Source organism: Sphaeramia orbicularis, chromosome 13 (assembly GCF_902148855.1).
Source record: "Sphaeramia orbicularis chromosome 13, fSphaOr1.1, whole genome shotgun sequence".
Lineage (NCBI taxonomy): Eukaryota > Metazoa > Chordata > Actinopteri > Kurtiformes > Apogonidae > Sphaeramia > Sphaeramia orbicularis.
The window spans coordinates 2,492,333-2,512,893 of record NC_043969.1 but is presented as its reverse complement, the minus strand read 5'-3'; the positions used below and the strand labels follow the sequence as shown (position 1 = coordinate 2,512,893).

At 39.0% G+C, this 20,561-nt stretch overlaps 2 protein-coding genes and 1 long non-coding RNA gene across 3 annotated transcripts in view; all 3 read right to left on the bottom strand.

Annotated features, from left to right (window-relative positions):
- The window catches only part of ulk2 (unc-51 like autophagy activating kinase 2), a 46,452-nt gene extending 45,197 nt beyond the window's left edge, over nucleotides 1-1,255 (bottom strand). Inside the window, exon 1 of the mRNA XM_030152818.1 lies at nucleotides 166-1,255. Coding sequence (XP_030008678.1) covers nucleotides 166-255 — 90 coding nt within the window. The 5' untranslated portion in view covers nucleotides 256-1,255. The remainder of the gene's footprint in view (nucleotides 1-165) is intronic.
- A 5,698-nt stretch (nucleotides 1,256-6,953) lies between these two features.
- On the bottom strand, nucleotides 6,954-20,490 carry LOC115432271 (uncharacterized). The gene is made up of 3 exons (XR_003937184.1): nucleotides 20,480-20,490; nucleotides 18,799-18,801; nucleotides 6,954-7,092 (listed from the first exon to the last, which is right to left on the bottom strand). It is a non-coding gene; the product is annotated as an uncharacterized LOC115432271 (long non-coding RNA).
- Nucleotides 7,605-16,548, bottom strand: tmem97 (transmembrane protein 97). The gene is made up of 3 exons (XM_030153167.1): nucleotides 16,411-16,548; nucleotides 16,176-16,320; nucleotides 7,605-8,246 (listed from the first exon to the last, which is right to left on the bottom strand). Exons 1-3 carry the CDS (start codon nucleotides 16,522-16,524, stop codon nucleotides 7,975-7,977), a joined length of 531 nt encoding a protein of 176 aa, XP_030009027.1. The 5' UTR covers nucleotides 16,525-16,548; the 3' UTR covers nucleotides 7,605-7,974.
- Nucleotides 20,491-20,561: the final 71 nt, after the last annotated feature.

Here is a 20,561-nt window from a genome sequence, read left to right as displayed (position 1 = left end):
TAAATAAGATGACAGCCCACATATGCTGCTGCAGAACCTGCACTACCACTGACTGACCCAGATTTCCAAATGAAGATGCACACTTGTCCCCGTTTTCCGTTAGGAAAAGACAAGCAAAAAGAGAAAAAAAAAAAAATACTGCATGACAACCGTTTGTGTATTTACCTTTCTGTGTCTTCCTTTGAACACCACAGCAAAGGCTCCATGTCCAACCAGGTCTTTTCTGCTGTACTCAAAATCACCCACTGTCTCCATTATGAGGAGCTGATGATGGTCCCTCTGATACTGGTGGATAGATAAGACTCTGCGTTGCTCTCCTTCACAAAAAATAATCCTGAAGCAAATAATCCACTCAGTACTGGTGTCGTTTCTTCTTGCACTGCGAGTTTAATTCATGACAGGGTGTTCTGATGTAACTTATTGCATAAATAAGATGCAGTCAGGACATGATGCATTCACATGCCCTCTAATTCGGAGGTTTGCACATCACACAGAGAAGACGGCTTTAAGCATGACTAGCAACAATCCCGAGCTAAAGTGTATCAGTGCCAGCTGTGACCCAGTTGGATAGCTGCAAACCAGCTTTGGATTCCTCTTCTTAGAGTCACCTAACTCGTTCATAAATATCGTCTACATGATGCCAGTACTGGTAGACATGCAAACATACAGAAGGAGCTGGAGGCACCGAGCTATCTGCTAGCCTGACAGTGACATAACCCTAAGGCTGCACCTAGCGTCATAGCTGCTGTCCAACATATGTGTGTGCAAACATACTAGCAATAATAACAAGGAAATAAGATTGCCTTTATAGTGACACTGAATAATTTAGCGTTCTTATATCTGCTAAGCTACGATGCTAGCCAACATCCACGAGCTAGTCTACCGTCAACGTTAGCTTGAGAAGATCTTAACAAATGTCAACAAGGGACTGTTGTTCATCTAAAGGCCTTATTATCCGTCCTTTTCGTCAAGAAGTCCACAAGATACATCTCTCTCCTCCTGAAAAACACCGACGATGAAGGACTTAGCATCAATTTATCCATGAAACATAAAAGAATACTTCGTCGTTTCCTTCGTCATCAAGACAGACAGGACAGCTAACGTCGGCGGTGTCGTTGGCTTCTGTTAAATGTCCTTTCGCGTTAATGTACTCTTAAGTAACCTGCTGATAAAAGCTGTGCAATTTTTATCACTGTACAGCTCTCGCACATCACTTCAGACAGTGGACGTCCTGTCCCTGTCGACAACACAGACAATACTGAAGTGTAGGGTCGAGCTTCGTTTATATACGCCGTGCGTCCGCGAAGCACCGCTTTACGCATTCTTCCTCCGCTGCGAGGGTTAGACCGTCAACCTTATCGTGTACAAATAAACGAGATCATGTTATGATGGTCACATTACTTACGTAAAAAAAACCTCTTTGAAAACATGGATGCATGTTTATACTTTTTTATTCTACGGCATTCATCACTAATTATTCCACTGACTAGTTAATTTTCAAAGGATGTTAATATTAATATTAAATAGAAACCCACTCAAAAATATGATGTCTTTCCATAGATGAAGACACCCAACCTTATATAGTCATTAAATGTGCCACACTCATACTGGCTCTAAAATTCAAGATGAATACATGAACGCATCCTTTTCATGTGATACAGTTTGATATATCTTATTCAGGAATGGGCCATTTTGCACTTTTACTTTTGGTACTTTAAACGTATTTTGATGCTACTTCTTTTGTACATCAGTTGAGTTTTACAATGCAGTAACAATGTGGTATTGTGATTTTTACTTGAATAAAAGATGTAGGTAAGCGCTTCTGCCACCAATTCTTTGGTTTATTGCAGACTTCAGTGTCACTCTTCATATTTGACACCCTCTGGTGGCTGAACAACTTAATGAGTGCTCCATTTCTTCAGAGCTGCCACTTAGCACACCCTTGTTTTTTTCCGTATTTCGTAGATTTGGATATGTTTTTATTGTATTCAGATTGAGATTTCTTCATTTTCTCAAAGAACACATCACCTGAAGGAAATTTACACAAAAGCAGTACGATGGCAAATTTTAACTGATTTTACATGTTCAGAAAATTCTTAAATAAATAGAATAACATGCTACCAGTGCCCATGCAGTTATTATTATGTTAGATCCCTTTTCCATCATTCTACCAGTGGTAGAAAAAATGTTCAGGTGAGTAAAAGTACTGAAATAAAGGAACAACTCACCCCAGATGAAAACCTTTAATCTGAAAAGGAAATAAAGCTGTAGTGGAGATAAAAGTGCTTTTTTTGAGACATGGTGCAGTTGAATTATGAAATTAAAATAACCGAATACTGCAGATTTGCATTTAGGTACAGTAGGTATTTACATTCCACTACTGTCTCACAAACTGCACTATACTAAAGAAAAAGAAATAAACAAACCTAACCTATATTAAAATATTTTTTTGCAAGAGTGACTTGGACAAAAACATAAAATTGCTAAAGCTTATTCATATACAATTTGTAAACATGTACACAACATATGCAGCCTCAAATATCTACGTTAATTGCTTTTTTTTTTAGTATTTCAGTGACGTTAAAAATGAGAGCATGTTACAATGATCCATCTTGTTTTAGCCTTGAACTGACCTGAACATCTTTTACTGATAAAAGGATCAAACTGTTCTAGTTTTCTGTACAATGTCAGGTTTTACTGCCAAAGTTGTTGCAAAGTTGTTCCAAAGTCTATGAGGAATAAAGGTGGCCAGGTTTCTGCCGACAGGCCTCAAACACTCTGCAATCAGTGGTTCCATAAGCCATTATCTACAAAGTGACTGAGTTCTATAATGTTTTAGATCAGTTTTAAAATTGCAGAAATAGTCACATACTCTGAAACTCTGAGGCTGTCCATCCTGTTTATCAATTCAGTCCTGAGTTTTAAACTTTTGTGGGTGAAGATAGTTCACATTGGCAAGCAAACTGCGATTAAAGTACCTTTTGTTTCAATTACAGCATCTCAAAGCTTGGACTTACAGCACAACTATTAGACTGTAACTGATTGTATCAGAGAGCAGCAGAGCATTATCAATAGACAAGTGAGTCAGTGTTACTGTAGTGATTATCAATCAGTAGCGGCTTGTCCACAGAGGGCGTTGGTGCGCCACCCCACCTGTCTCACATGACAGATGATAGGAATTACATAAAATTATTTTACAAGAACATGAATATTTAAATAAACAAGCTATACATGACATGGCCTGTGAGTACCGTGTATAATCTGCATTCGAATGTAGTTTAAAAATGTTTTCAGCTGTTTAGTGGGCAGTCAAGTGACATGTTTCCTGTTTGGGGCACAAAAATTCTGCACCCGAGGTCTTTCGTTTACCATATAGAAGAGTCTTGGGGCTCCAAAATTTGAGCCCAGGCACCACCCACAGGAGTAAACATCACATCCCAAAAAGAATCAAGACCTTCCTCAGAAATGAAATGTCACACAAGATCTCTAAAGTTAAATGAATATTTTAAAATAGTGGTGCATGTGCTTTGGCGTATCCTAGTGGATCCGACTATATGCGGTTATGGTACATCCAAAAACTGACTTGCATACTGCACCCAACCAAAAAATATTTTCACATGCCACCACAGCAATCTGCTCATCATTTTATCGATAACTAACTGTACAAAAGCTAATACACACACACACACACACACACACACACACACACACACACACACACACACACACACACACACATACACACACACACACACACACACACACCTGATCAAATTTTAAGACCAGTTGAAAAATTGCAAGAATTTACATTTTGCACTGTTGGATCTTAAAAACGTTCTAAGTAGAGTTTCAAAATGAAAAAAAAAAAAGGGGGACAAAAAAAATGAAGTGGCCACAGACACAGTACTGTGGAACGAAATATTGGTTTGTCTATTGCCACAGAGCCGATCAGCGCACTTGTTATATTATGTCTAGACTGGCAACTTGTTACATCCTGAAAAATACCAAGGCAATTTAGCAAATAGGTCAGTCTTAAAACCAGCAGAGATTTAGCTCTCTTGGTGTTGGACTGCAGCATGGAAGGCTAGGATTCAATTCCTGGTCAAAGTAGTGTTCACTATATATTTATTTATTTATTCTGAATTTTTTTAAACAAGGGGGCATATAAATCAGCCACTGGGACAATGTTCAGTGTGCAGAATTCAGACCACAGCACTCAATACATTGAACTGACACAGAACTGAGAAATTACACACTGGCACACTGTTGCATTTGACATGTAGCTCCACCCACCTTCTCCAGCATCACTGACTGCATAGAGTAAAGAACACCTTAAAACAGGGATCTGCAACCCTGGTCCTCAAGAGCCACTATCCTGCATGCTTTAGATGTTTCCCTCTTCCAGCACACCTGACGGTCGTTATCAGGCTTCTGCAGAGCTTGATGATAGGCTTATCATTTGAATCAGGTGTGTTGGAAGAGGGACACATCTAAAACATGTAGGATAGTGGCTCTCGAGGACCAGGGTTGCAGACCCCTGCCTTAAAACAACATATATAATATTTAGAACAATAATTTCTATTATACTATCACTAATTTGTTGTGTCTTCCATCAATTGCCACAGTACTGTGGTAGCAAAATGCACAAAAGAATGCACTGAAGTATACGCCATGTCACCACAGTACTGTGGCAACAAGAGGATAATGAGTTCATGGAACAGTATCCATGGCTCTAATACAAACGCAAACATTTGATTGGCTCTGTAGCAGTAAACAAACCCATATTTCATGTCACAGTACTGTGGCAGTAGCCATTGCCAAAAAAAAAAAAAAAAAAAAATTGAGTAAGCAATTTATTGAAAACGACAAACTGAAATAGGCTGTTCATCAGTTGATCAAAAGTTTAAGACCACAGCCTTTAAAAGCAAACATCTGTGCAAAATTTTGGATTCAGTGTCATTTTCTGTCAGGTATTCACACTGTCATGACCTCCTGATGGAAAAGGCAGAAAAGCTTTGTCTGTTTGAACATGGTCGGATTGTTGAGCTGCATAAGCAAGGCTTCTGGCAACACACCATCGCTGCTGAGGTTGGATGCAGTAAGACAGCCAGTTTGAATCCACTGTCTGGAACTGATGTCCATTTTTGTTAACTTCCCTTGCCATCCATCCCCAAATGCTCTCAGTTGGATTTAGATCAGGGGAACATGGAGGATGGCCCAAAAGAGTGGTGTTGTTCCTCTGTTCCTCTGCTCTCAGGCGTTGGACATTGTGAACTGCAGCGTTGTCCTGTTGTTACGTCCTGGCCTAGGGGTTTACCGAGACGTACATAATATACTCACTTTGTCCCCTCCCAGCTCCCAAACACACACGTCAGTCCAAACTAAAGTTCACAATATTTATTATTAATCAACTAAAGGAGGGTTAGGGGAGGGCTCGGCTAAAACAACAAACAAAAAGTCTTCTTCAAGGTTCAACTAAAGTCTCTAATCCAAAACAAAATCCAAGAAATAAAGTACATTAAAGTAACCTAAACTCCCTAACCAAAAACAGGAGAAAAGGTGAAAACAAAAGAGCCGTCCTCAGCTTCCTGCATGAAACAAACAACACAGGACAGGCACAGCACACCTACAGGACTGGGGGAGAACACAACAACACAGAACATATACACATATATAAACGTAAATTATGATCCAGGGTCATAACGCTGTTTTTAAACCCAGTCATTCCCACACAGACCAGGGTCTTCAGTCATGAGGGATGACCCCTGCAACATTTGCACAGAGCCAGCCTTAGCCGTTTGACGCCCCTGCATAACCTGAAGCTCCATTGTTCCACTGAAGGAAAAGCACCCCAGATCGTGATGGCCATGCCCCCTCCACTGTACCGCCTAGAAAACATCTCCAGTGGGATCTCCTTGACATGCCAGTGAGGTTGGAAGCCATCTGGACCATCAAGTTACATTTATTTCATCAGAGAATAAAACTTTCTTCCACCTTTCAATGTCCCATGTCTGGTCCTCTCTTGCAAAGTCCGAACAAGCAATTGTGTGGCATTGAAGGAGACGAGGCCTTTGAAGACATGACATCTGATGGTTATTGGGCTGCAGTCAGCACCAGTAGCAGCCATAATCTGGGTCGAGGATCGTCCCATGTCTTGACGGACAGCCAGTCGACTCCTCTGGCTCAGCACAGGGGAATTTTTGGGGGTTGACCACTTGACTTTTTTGTTCCATTACCCTCAGGATCTTTTAAGAAATTCAAATTGACTGTCTTAGTGCGTCTAACCTCAGCAGCGACGGTGCGTTGCCAGAGGCCTTGCTTATGCAGCTCAACAATCTGACCACGTTCAAAGAGACAAAGCTTTTGCCTTTGTCGTCAGGAGGTCATGACAGTGTGAATACCTGACAGAAAATGGCAGTGAATCCACATTTTTGCGCAGATTTAGTCTTTTAAAGGCTGTTGGTCTTAACCTTTTGATCAGCTGATGAACAGACTATTTCAGTTTGTTGTTTTCAATAAATTGCTTACTCAATGTTTTTTTTTTTTTGTCTCACTCCCATTTCTTCTTTTAGCATTTTGAAACTGTACTTAGAACCTTCTTAAGATCCAACAGTGCAAAATGTAAATTCATGCAATTTTTCAACTGGTCTTAAATTTTGATCAGGAGTGTGTATAAATATATATAGTATATACACACAGTACTGTGCATAACTTTTAGGCGGCCTTTAGATTTATTGTTTTTGCAGCATTGAAATGAATATGCATATTTATTTCATTTCTCAGTCTCCTCAGATACAACAAGAAAATACAGGAAATATGTGCACAGCCTTAAAAGACACACAAAAACTGGAACTAAATGGGTTCTAAAGGTTTAAGTCAGAACTTAGTGTGACCCCTGACCCATTGAAAAAGCAGCAAAAATTGGAAAGAAACCTGGAATAAATTATCAGAAAGTGAATGCCATAAATTTCATACTATCTGAAAAAAGGATTAAAGACATGTTAAGTGTAAAAGGAAGGTCACACTAAATACGACCACTTTGGTTTATAGAAGCTGTTTTTTACACTGAAACTTTTTTTAGTGCTGTACATACTATAGTAAAGTATGTACAGTATTTTCTTGTATCTGAAGAGATTGAGAAATAAATATGCATGAAAACCTACATCCACTGACACTTGAAATAATGTAGTGAACTGAGCAGCTTCCACATATTAGAAGCAAAAGTTTGTTAATTGCTGGCATTCCTGTGTGGAGTTTACATGTGCTCAGTGTTTCTATGCGAGTTCTCTCCAGGTGCCACAGATTCCTCCCACAGTCCAAACACATGCATCTTAGTAGGTTTGGTGGTCGCTCTGAACCGCCCATAGTTGTGAATGTAAGAGTGAATTATTGTTCATGTTTGTTTGTCGACTCGCAATGAACTGTCAACCTGCTTAGACCTTCACAAGGACGAAGCAGTTCAGAAAATGAATGGATGGTTGTTACTTTTTTCAAAACTTAAAAAATAATAAAAAGTGGCAACTTTCATAGTGCACCAATATATGCTGCATTTCACAGTGCAGCCAAAACGTTTGCCTTTGGCACAGAAAGAGGTCCAGTTGTGCTAGTGATAACAGAACATTTATATTGCAATAGTGAACATTTTCATATTAAAACTCAGCTCTGTCCAAATTGAAAGAAACTGACTTGCCATTTATGATGATTATTATCAATATCAACATGTAAAATATGCACTGATAGGTATGACATGAACATTTTTACAATAACACTGTTGGCCCCATGTGAACACAATTTGAATTTATTGGGTTTTGTCACTTTTCACAGGAAAATGTATATTAGTGTGTGTACCATGTGAACATTTTATGCGTGAAAATATCTCTCAGGAAAATTAAAACCCACTCAGACAATCTAATACAACAAGTGCTATCAGAAAAATAGAATATAATCTAAAATCTTAGTGAACTGAAGGCTGTTTCAGTTCTTCTTGGCTTTGACTGATGTGTTTCCAGATGTGGAGGTGTGGTTGTATGTGGAGGACAGCAGCATGGTGAGGAGCAACATCACAGGTATAATTAGGTATGGTGCATATATGGAGACCAGAAACCAGCGCTCCTGCATGGTCTGGGGTCCCAGGTGTGGTTCTGAAGGGAACGAATAGAAGAGGATGTGGGCCAGGATCGGAACCAATGTGGTGGCCACATGTGTGGAGTAAACAATCGCAGGAGTCCTGATCCACCTGCAGCCTCCTGAAAGTGAAGACAACAACATGGTCACAAGGTGTTCCAGTCTGCACAACGTATGCATTATTAGTACTAGTGGCATTGTACCCGTGGTGTCATTGTGTGTGAAAAGTGCCTATACGTAGAAAGAGGGTAAAAATCGCCCAGCATACCTCAAAACATTTGAATACGGACATAAAACTGCGCCTAGTGGATAGTCAGGTAATGTTTCTGTTCATTTGGCAAGTTTGGCAGTGATCATGCCTGTGAAGGCTGAGGAAAATCTGTACAAATGCCCTCCGGTGCTGCAACATCGATCGATTAGACACAGAACGTGCATTACATTGTAGGATTTCTTTCTTCTTTTTCTTTTTTTAATCTTTTTTGAGCAATGTAACAGTACATACAGAGGAATGGAATTACAGTGCATTCATTATACATTGCCTTTAATATCATTTTCCCTTCAAGCCCAAACCAACCCCAAGGCCCTCTGAGAAGGGGCAACAGCAGGAATAAGAACATTATAACAAAGTGTCTGAGCAGTAGAAAATCAGCTAAAGTACAAGCAGTAACAAATCTGTGATCTACAAAAATATTCAGAATTTCTATTTTATTTCTAATGTGTGTCTATGACTAAAGGGATAGACTGTTGTTGTACTCTAGTTCTGATGTTGGTGAAAATGTCAGAATACATCCATTCACATCAGTGTTTCCTGACTTGTTGCTGTTATTCCCTTTGCACTCAGTATATTTCAACCCTCTCCTAAGTATCTTTTATTCCTGCCTCCAAAGGTTGTTCATTTTGGCCTTATAGTGGTGAAACTGTTACACATTAAAAAGGTTTTAGGTGAAAAGATTAAACAAATAAAGCCAGGGTTTTAATTGATTCTCATTTTTGATTATTTATCCTCCTCAGACCCAGCGATGGGTTTTCTGTCCACATTTGTGGACAAGAGTTTCACAACTTTACACAAAAAAAGAAAACTGTCCACCACAAAGGACATTCCATAACAATTTTAAAAACTGCATCTGAAAAAACTGTTGCATCACAATGTTTCCTATATAGGCACTTATTTAATAAAAACAAAAAAAGCTGGTACTTTGCTGACATTTCCAGGGTCTTAGGAGGTTTGACTTGTACTCAACAACCTATAAGGGCCAAGTGTTTAAATTTATTCCATTACATTTGTCTGTCAGATTAGATTTTTTCATCCCCTTCCTGTCTAGTGAAAATCGTGTATTTCCAAATGTGTTCATGTGTAAATATTTGTGATAAAGGGAAGGACTACATTTTCATGTAGTCTAACCAAATATTTCCTCCACTACTGTTAAATCGACACGGTTTCCACACAGTGACAGTGATGCAACAAACATATGACAGTCTTATAGATTAATCTACAGCAAAACAACATAATGTCAGCAATTTCTATAATTGTTAAAGTTATCTCAACCTTTAACATGTATTACAGTTAAATATAATGAATGCAGCAATAAATTAATCTCAAACCTTCAGACTAAACAGTAAAATACTGACAGGAACCATTTTACTGCACTAAGAACACTTTGTTCTTAGTTGAAATATATTTTACTACTAATACTACATTTTGAAAGCAGAACTTGTACTTGTAGTAGAGTATTACCACAGTGTGGTATTGCCTAAATAAAGGATCTGAACGCTTCCTCCACTACTTGTTTAATGTCATGTAGAATACCAGATCCAGGGTGGCCAGCTGAAGGAGACTTCCTGCTTAGTGCTGAGGTGGAGGGTGGCGGTCGGCCCACCAGACTATGAATGGACAGGATGGCAGACGGAAGAGACGGATTAGGAAGTGCACTAGATGGAATGGAGGAGGATGGTGGGGCATTTGAAGGTTGGAGCAGAAGTAATGGTGTGAGGAGAAAATGTAAAAAACAGCTAAATCAAGGCTCATACACAGAAGGATCTGACCATCAGCAAAATTCACCTATAATGAAAAGGCAGGAGGAGAAGTTGAAAATGATTATTAAGCTGAGTGAAGAGGGGGACTCGTTTGGTGAGTGGAGCACGGTCCGTCTGACCAAAGCAAAAAATGAACTGATAGGTGAGGTTAAAAGTGCTAAAGTTCTGCATAATGGAGCATTATTGATTTTTAGCAGGGACAGTGCACAACAAAGCAAAGCCATTAGAGTAAATAAGACTGATGGTAAGAAAGCAACATTGCTTACCAGAAGTGGGTAATCCTAGGTTCACTGAGTCACAGTCCTGCCATGTATTGGTTCCATCCTGTTCACTGAACCAGCCCATTTGGTTGAGCACAACTTCTCATCCAGGTAGAAGAGATAATTAGTGGAATCACCTGTGCTAAATGAAAAGGTTGGAACCAATACATGGCAGGACTTTGACTTGATGAACCTGGGATTACCCATCTCTGTTGGTTAATGATAAAAAGGTGGTCCAAGGTGGTCACTTCAAACATACCTACCAGCACGACAGCAGAGCAGGTGAAAGAAAATCTGACAGGAGCAAATGTGAAGGAGGTGAAGCACTTGAAAACAACACATGATGGTGAGAAGGGTGGCAGCTTGTCAATTCTATGAATCTTTGATGAAGAAAGGCTTCCAATTAAAGTGTGTTATTGGGTACATGTGTTATGCGGTCAGGCCTTATATACCACCACCACTGTGGTGCTTTAAATGTCAAAAAAATTGGGCATGCAGCAGCAGTATGCAGCGGAAGGCAAAGATGTGGAAGATGTGCCGGAGAGCATGAGTACGGAAAGTGTGAAAATGGGGCAGCATTAAAGTGCTGTAATTGCTGAGGAGAGCATAGCTCTGCTTACAGAGGATGTGAGTTTAGCAAGAGAGCAGCTGAGGTGCAACATCTGAAAACTTCACAGAGGATCACTTATGCAGAGGCCGCCAAGAAATTAGCCATGCAGTCAGACAAATTAAATATGAAGGCAAGTACTGCAAATACTAATGTGGTGAAATCTTGTGAAAGATGCAGTAAGATTAAATATGACACACTAATTGTGAAGAGAAATGACTTAATACTGTTTATGGTTGAGGAAATAAATTGTTCAGCACAAACAGCTAAGAAGACAGAAAATATTAAAACAGTCGTCAAGTCTGCAGAAAAATATCTGGGTATCAGAGATCTTGGATGGGGAGAGTTTGAAAGGAGGGATGAACTGTTCAGTCACAACTATGCAGTGGTGGTTCCACATAGTATTAACTATACTGCAACAGAACACAAGAAGCTTGATAGCTAATGGTCAGGAATTTAAAAAGTTTGTATCAACTCTTCACTGTAAACCCAATATAATGTGTGTACAGGAAACTTGGCTGAGGCTGGAGTGGGTTTAGTTAAATACAGGGATATATACCAGTCTGATATGATAGGAGATCCAGCAAAGATGGTGGGGTAGTCTCATTTGTGCAGAGTGGGACAGGGTTTAAGACAGTGGTTCCCAACCTTGTGTGGCTCCTGACCCCATTTTAACATCACAAATTTCTGGCAAACCCAGATATTCAAAATGGAGACTTTTTTTTTTTTTTGCTAAAATGTATTTGTTTTTGATCATGTAATAGTTTGCTATACTATGTTGCAAATAAATGTTGATTTTAGACACATTTAGTCTATATAATGTAAATTATTAGGGACGGAGGCAGTAAATCCAGGTGTAGATTCCTGCACAAAGGGAGAATTGGATTTTCCTTGGTCAGGATCTGTCCAGTCTGTCCAGCTGTGATTTCCAAGGCTGACAATTAATACTGAACAAACAAGAACTCAAACTATGAATTATGAAAGAGCTGCAGCATCTGAAACTGACCACAATGAACATTTGACACAGAAACAGAACCACAGTGCTGCAGTTTCAGTTTCACAGTTTGTCATGTCTTTTATGGATTGGGATTATCTCTGTCAACTAACCATATATTTTTTATTAGTAAATTTTTATTTTTATTTTTTTCAATTACTAGAAATTTCAGGTGACCCCATTTAAATTCCAGGCGGCCCCACGTGGGGTCCCGACCCCAAGGTTGAAAAACACCGGTTTAAGATCATTAACATCAGAACAGAGCATGAACCAATAGGGATTACGATATGGACAGGAAAGGATGAGTTAGTAGTATAATTAATTATTATAATCCATGCAGTCCAGTAGATTCTGATACATTAAACACTGTGGGTGGGCAGGCACAGAGTAAGGTGATGTGGTGTGGAGATTTTAATGCACATAGTACACTGCGGGGAAGTGAGAAAACAGATGTAAATGGGGAAGTTGTTGTGGACTATATGGTGGAAAGGGGTTTAGTATGTGTGAATGATGTGTGAACCAGATACAACAGTAAAAACAACAAGAGTGCAATTGATCTCACATTAGTCTCAAATGAAACAGCAGGCATTACAACAGGGGAGGTAATCAACAAGTCAACAGTCGGCAGTGATCAGTATCCTATTGTGATAAAAGTGGGGACAGAAATACAACAAGAGGAGGAACTGAGGATACCAAGATGGAGGTTAAGTAAAGTTAACTGGAAGAACTTTCAAACACAAAACAAAGGAGGATGTGAGAACCTAAAGAGCAAAGATATATCAGATGGAGAAGAATTAAATAAAAGATTAGAGGAAGTTATAATACAGTCAGCAATGAGAGTCAATACCAAAAAGTGTGGGAGGTAGAAGGAGAAAGAATATACCATGGTGGGATAAAAATTACAGACAAGCAATTAAAAAGAAGAAGAGGACATTCAGTTAAAGTGCAGTTAAAGAAGCATCATTCATTGGACAAACTGATGAAGTACAAAAAAATCACAGGCAGAAGTAAGGAGGATTATCAGATCAACTAAACGTACATATTGGAGGCAATATTGTGGCTCAAAAGGAAGAGAAACTCAGCTGTCAGACGTATGGGGAATGATAAGGAAGATGAATGGAATTGGGAGGAATTTAACAATACCTGTGTTAATTAGTGGTAACGCAATAGCAATCAGTAATAGTGAAAAAGCAGAACTTTTGGCAGAGACATTAGTCAAAGTACACAGTTCAGAAAATCTTACAATAGAAGCCACACAGTGCAGGGACAACGTTCTTGAACAAAACACTAATGTAACTGTGAAGAAACTTATATCAAGACAAAGTCTAGATTTACCATGTAGTTTATTTGAGCTAGAGGGCCATGTCTAGTGCACGGCAGTCATCACCAGGGGAAGATAGTACATTGTTATTTTATTGCAATCAAGCAATGAACAACAGATCTCTTATCAGTTTATTCTGTGGAGTTTACAGCATTAGAGTGGCTGGAGAAGAACACACGATACTCTAATTGCATCTGACAGTTGGGTAGCATTAACAAGCATAAAATCAATTAAATCATGTAGACTGGATATCATTTTCCAAATTCACCAGGTATTATGCAAATTGCACAGCAAGGGCATAGATGTCTGGTTTGTGTGGGTCCCTGCTCGTGTAGATATTCTGGCCAAGCAATCACTCAAAACAGAAACAGTAACAAAAATATTCCACTGAGTAGGAGGGAGGGTAAATCTTTCATAAAGAAACAAATGCAGAAGTCATGGCAAGAATACTGGGATTTAGTGGACACAGGGAGACATCTTCATGACACTGAAAGATTTGTTGGATGTGGAAGAAGGCTGGACAGGAACCGCCTCAGAGTAGGTCATAATGGACTCAATAGCACGCTTCAAATAACAGGGAAGCATCCAACTGGGATATGTATCCACTGTGGGGTCACTGAATCTGTTCAACATGTGCTGCTAGACTGTAGGGTCAAATAATAAATGCATTCAATTAAAAAAAAAAAAAAAGAAATTTTAAAAAATAGACTGTGGGGCCTATGAGGAGGAGAGGCGCAAACTGAAATCATTTCATCTCAAAACAAAACTGAGTTTCACATCAGGTAACCTGTGGGGAGATGCAGGGAGGGCAGTGGCTGATGAATGAATTAGGTTCCAGTAGAACACAGGGTTAATAGGAAGAATTTCATTCATTCATTCATCCATTTATTTTATTCATTTTTGTTGTTAAGTATATATATATAAATATAAATCTTCTTCTGTCCACCTGGGCGGTGTCTCCTTCAGACTCGGTCCTCTACCAGAGGTCTGGGAGCCTGAGGGTTCTGTTCTGGATCTTAGCTGTTCTAGAACTGTTCTCTTTTGGACTCAGATCTCTGATGTTGTTCCTGGTATCTGCTGGTTCCATCCTCTCAGTTTGGGGGTCACTGCCCCTAGTGCCTGCCCCCCCCCCCCCCGCCATCACTACTGGCACCACTGTTGCCTTCAACCCCACATTTTCTCTGTCTCCTCTTTCAGCCCTTGGTATTTCTCCACCTTCTCGTGCTCTTTCTTTCTGCTGTTCTATCACTTGGGTTTGCTCCGTCTATCACTACCACTGTCTTCTGATGTTTCTCCACCACCACTCTGTCAGGCTGATTGGTCATCACCATCTTGTCAGTCTGGATCTGGAAGTCCCACAGGATCTTGGCCTGTTTATTCTCTGTCACCTTCGGGGGTGTCTCCCATCTGGACCCTGGGACCTCCAGTCCATACTCAGTACAGATGTTCCTGTACACTACACCTGTTACCTGGTTATGCTGTTCCATGTATGCCTTGCCTGCCAGTATCTTACACCTGCTGTGACGTGCTGGACTGTCTGAGGGGCTTCTCTGCACAGCCTACACCTGGGGTCTATTCTGGTGTGGTAGACCCTGGCCTCTACTGCTCTGGTGTTCAGGGCCTGTTCTGGTGCAGCCATGAGTAGTGCCTCTCTATTTATTTATTTATTTATTTGAGATGTCAAAATTTACGCCGATTAATCCATCATCGTGATTAATCTGGTTAAAAATTTTAACACAATTAACTCATCTGCAGCGCAAAATGACTGCGAATGTCTCTGCCAATGCATTTGGGGCAGTTTGTCCAAGTAGAGTGACCGTCACACATGTGCAAATGGGCAGTTGACCCGGTAGTGTCAGGCGACAGCGCCAACCAATAGAGATGGAAGGTGCTAAACAGCACGTTGGCCCTCTGGATGGAAATATGAGGACAAAAACACCAAGATAAAATAGTCAACCGACTTAAAGTATTACGCACACTCCCAGGAAGGAGTTTTCAGTTCGCTGAAGCACTTCCAGCTTAAAATACCACATTAACGTGAAGCATACGTTAGATGGGTATTCTGCCAGCACTTTGGCTAACGTGTCACCCAGCTTACAACAAACATGATAAGTGCATATATATTCCCTTCTTTCTTGAGTCTCTTTGCTCATACAAACTGAAACGTGATTAATATAGATTAAAAATGAATGATATTTAATCGATTTAATTGGAATTAATCCACAGCAACCCTGTGATTAAACTGATTAAAAATTGTAATCGTTTGATAGCACATAGATAGATAGATAGATAGATAGATAGATAGATAGATAGATAGATAGATAGATAGATAGATAGAGTTATTTGTTTACTTTATTTTACCTTTATTATTCATTCATTCATTCATTCATTCATTTATTTATTTATTTTCCCCCTGATGATCTACTGAACCACACTCCAGTCCGGTAGGTGGCGGTAATGCGCAGGTTCAATCGGGTGCCAATCAAACCAAAAAAGAAAGAAAGCTCCAGGGTGTAGGAGCACAGACATCCGGCAGAGGGCAGGGTGGAGCTCACATCTCTACACTCACTGGACTTCAGACAGAAGTGTTAACTAAACACAGACGCGTTTACTTGCTAAATCTTTCCCATAAGTTCATCTGTGCTTTTCCTGGACGCTAAAAAAAAAAAAAATCTATTCACTGCTTTGTCCTGTCCTCCTCCACTGGATGTCCAGAAATGATCACTGTAGGATGTCCAACACGGGCTGAGTTTTCCTGGCAGACGCTGTGACACACATGACCACCATCTAACCCAGCAGGTCTACGATCATAGGTGTATTTTGGACAGGACTGACCTTTCCAGAAAGCATAGGCAGCAACAGGAAAGAACGGCAGCTGCAGCAGAGCCTCACACACAATGAAGGAGCCGAACCAGGCTGGAGGGGCCACAACCATGGGGTCCCTGAACGCACCTGCGTACCACTGCACAAGATACTTCAGCTGAAAAACACATTTACAGAGTGAATGACATGTTGACTACAAACTCCAAAGTGACTTCATGTCCCATCAGAATCAGACGGATCCACTTACCCACTGTGGGTACACCTGTGCAGGCAGCAGGGCCTGGAGGTCAATGCATAAGGTGATAGGGATGTGAGAGGCGAAATACAAGAAATAAATCACCTCTAACACACGGAGAAACATGTTGGTAGGCCGTGGGCTGCAACTCTCTGTGGCCAGTGTGTCGTAGAAACGCGTGTTTCCAGGTTGGATCCTATTGGCTCCGAACTAAAGGAGGTGTCTTGAACGCACCGCCCAGAGAAATTAAAGCCGTGCTGCCTTCCAGACACCTCGTAAATACCAGGTTACTGTGTTTTGTTTTGTTTTCATCCGCCGACTGTAATATATGGTCTAACAATTTAACAGTTTTGTGTATCAGTTATTTGCTTTCAGTGTGTGTTGGGTCAAATGCTGCTTTTTCTTTTTTTTTTTTCCTCCTGTGTTGAATGTTTTCTCTTGTAAAAGCTGTGACTGTTGCATTACTGTTGGTTGGGTCAATATATAATTGAGGGACTTTTTGAGTTACCTCTACAGGGTAACATAGTTAACAGGTATAGTTGACATTTTTGCTGTTTTCAGGCTGAAAATCAGCATAACCGTACCACCACATGACATTTTTACAGAAAGATTCTTCCAAATATCATATATCAATCAAATGTATTTTATTTTTTATTTATATAGCCCCACATTATAACAAAAGTTATATCATGACACTTCACATATAGAGCTGGTCGAAACCAGACTCTCAGAGGGGTAAAGCAATGAATAAATCTGGAACTGAACATTAAATTATGACTGGAAAAAATATCCAAATATTATGATTAATCAAGGTTATGATTTCTAAAAAATATCACAACTTTTAGATTATTCCCCTGGAGATGTTTTTTGCTCAACAAAAACTGAAAATGCAAACTGTTTACGTTGTGTATTATATTAATTGTGAATGTGTATGAGTATTATTGAATCAAGCATTGAGCCAGAAAACAATGGATTAAAATCAGAAATTAACACAAGATAGACAGATAGATAGATAGATAGATAGATAGATAGATAGATAGATAGATAGATAGATAGATAGATAGATAGATAGATAGATAGATAGATAGATAGATAGATAGATAGATAGATAGATAGATAGATAGATAGATACTGTATTAATCCTGAGGGAAATTCAAGTAGACACAGATGTTACCAAAAAAACTCAACCGTCTTGTTTTCTTTAACCCCAGAAGTGACATTTCATGCAAATTACTGTAAAATGAAAAGCAAACACAGCCATAATTTGACTCAATTCGATTACATGTCTAAATATCTCATTAAGAAGAGCTGCAATAAAGTACAATAGGAGATACACGCTTTGTATTTGCAAATTGAATTTGATCTAAAGAAAAACCCATGTGGAGGTGATGGGACTGAGGCTGTACATGGTTCATGTTACAGAGATATGACGCCATAAGAATATGTGAAAACAATCCCCTCTACATCTCCTTTCACAACCCAATTATCAATTGAGTAAAATTGAAATTGAAAGTTATTAAGATATTGTGGTAACAATCAATCAACCAAATTTTATTTCTATAGCACCAAATCATAACAAAAGTTATCTCATGACACTTTACATATCGAGTTGGTCCAAACCAGACTCTAAGCTAATTTACAGAAACCCAACAGAATCCTCCAGGAGCAAACACTGGTGACTCCTATGTCAACACTGTTGTCTTATGTCAACACTGCTGACATAAGAGTGCAATGAATACACACTTGACTCACGCACTACTTTTATATTAAATAACTAAGAAAGAGGAGAAAGAACATATTTTGGAGTCTTGCCAGGGTTTTCTTCAGGAGGAAATGACATCATGTGGAGCAGGTCATGTGATTTGGAACTGACACTCTTCCTTTGACAGGTGTTTTTGTAATGGGTAATTATCTCAACTTAATAAAAAGAACCCAATCAAAACAATTTTTGAATAAGCTCATTTTCTTATTGTTCAGCTAATTAGAAAGTGGTTGTTATTAAATTTGTTCGTTATTTAGTTCTAGTATGTCTAGTCATGTATTAATTATTAATCATTTAATAATGACTGAATGTTTTCATAATTAAATAATTATGGAATTTTTAAAGACATGATCATAATGAACATAAAAAGTATTAGAATTTTTTTTTTTTTTTTTTACTTTAAAAAAAATGTATGCAAAATATATCCCATGGACTTCAAATTCCCTCAGTTACATATTGACCCCTTTACTGGTCTATGTAACATGTGGTCAGAAGACAACAATTACAATGAGACATTGGTGATGTTATAAACAGTGAAGAAATTCACTGAAGTGGATTTATTCACAGAAAGAGGAAAGGAAACAACAGTTGGAGCTGTGCAACTTTTTCACTTTTTCAGTTTTAAAATATGTTTAAACTTTCTACTACGGTCTACCAGTAATCAGAGGCTATAAGTTCACTGTTATTTCAGTTTGGTTTATGTTACGTTACTGATACAGTAGCAACATTTCCGCAATACAGTACATCGAATTTAAATGTATTCAGAAGGCACATCAAAAAACAACAGACCAAAGCACTATACAATAATACATTTGTTAAATAAATAAAAACATCATAAGAAACACAAGACAAGAAGTGATAAGATGTGACTTAGAAGTAACCTGTGTATATAGTTTTTAAAAAATTCAAGGTTAAAAAAAATAAGGAAAGGATTTAACCTTGTTGAAGAGTTTGCAAAAAGTGAATGAAGGAAAAGAAGAAAATGAATAATTAAAGGAAGTGAGTGGTCTATTTTTAACACTCTTGGCTTTGTACTGCACAAGTGCAGCCCAATAAAAAAAAATGTACTTTTATACTGTAAAAAAAAAAAAAAAAAAAAAAAAAAGACAAGTATATACAGTGGTGTGAAAAAGTGTTTGCCCCCTTCCTGATTTCTTTCTTTTTTTTTTTTTTTTTTTTTTTTAAGACAAAATACAGTTTTTAAAGGTGGGGTGTGAGATGTTTCCTGGAGCCTTTTTTACTATATTGCTTCAAATCTCCTTCATTTTTTGGTGGACTGCAGAATTCATGGTTCCATTGACCACAGAAGCCTTCCAGGTCCTGAAGCAGCAAACCAGCCCCAGACCGTCACACTACCGCCACCATGTTTGACTGTTGGTATGATGTTCTATGTCTGAACTGCTGAGTTACTTTTACACCAGATGTAAAAGGACCCACACCTTCCAAAAAGTTCAACCTTTGTCTCGTCAGTCCACAGAGTATTTTCCCAGAAGTCCTGGGGCTCATCAAGATGTTTTCTGGCAAAACTGAGACAAGCCTTTGTGTTGTTTTTGCTCAGTAGTGGTTTTTCTCTGAACTCTGCCATGCACGCCATTTTTGCCCTTTAGTCTCTGTCTTATGGTGGAGTTATGAACACTGACTGACTGGGGCAAGTAAGGCCTGCGGTTCTTTGGATGCTGTGGGGTCTCTTGGATGAGTCGTCACTGCGCTCTTGGGGGAATTGGGCCGGCCACTCCTGGGAAAGTTCACCACTGTTCCATGTTTTGGCCATTTTTGGATAATGGCTCTCACTGTGGTTTGAGTCCCGAAGCTTTAGAAATGGCTTAATAACCTTTTCCACACAGATGGATCTCAATAGATGGTATTCACCTGACATCACCGCCCCCCGAGACCCCACCCCAGTCACCATACTGAGGCTCAAACAGCACCTGCTGCTATCTGCTGACCCTTATGCTGAAGAAAATGGTTGAATTGTTGAGTCTGTTTGTATGACTGTCCTGACATGAACATTTTGTTGTGTATAATTCAGTTACTGCATTATGTATTTGTTGTGGTTCGATGCTAAAATTAGGAAAACAGTATTATTTGATTCTTGTATTAAGTTAATGATAAAGGTTTAAAAGCACTGAGGGGCTGGATTAAATAAGTTTAGACTTCTTCCTACCCCTTTTCAACCATGCAAAACCCAGACTTGTATGTGCTTAAAGACAGATTCTGTCCATTTAAATGTTTTATTTTGTTTTGTTTTATTTTATTTTGTTTCTTTGCATGTTCGAAATAAACAAATTCATAAAATAACAATAAAATAAAATATCTGACCCCATACATACCCTAACCCTACAGGGGGTATTATCAACAGAGAGTGTACAATATTACTCAGAGGGATTAAATAAATACAGTA

Bases quoted from the DNA above. Each gene is read 5' to 3' on its own strand.
- tmem97 (XM_030153167.1), bottom strand. From the start codon at position 16,524: ATGTTTCTCCGTGTGTTAGAGGTGATTTATTTCTTGTATTTCGCCTCT. The intron at 16,321-16,410 runs GTAAGTGGATCC...TGTGTTTTTCAG, and splicing joins CACAGGTGTACCCACAGTGG to CTGAAGTATCTTGTGCAGTG. The intron at 8,247-16,175 runs GTCAGTCCTGTC...CTTCACTTTCAG, and splicing joins TGCCTATGCTTTCTGGAAAG to GAGGCTGCAGGTGGATCAGG.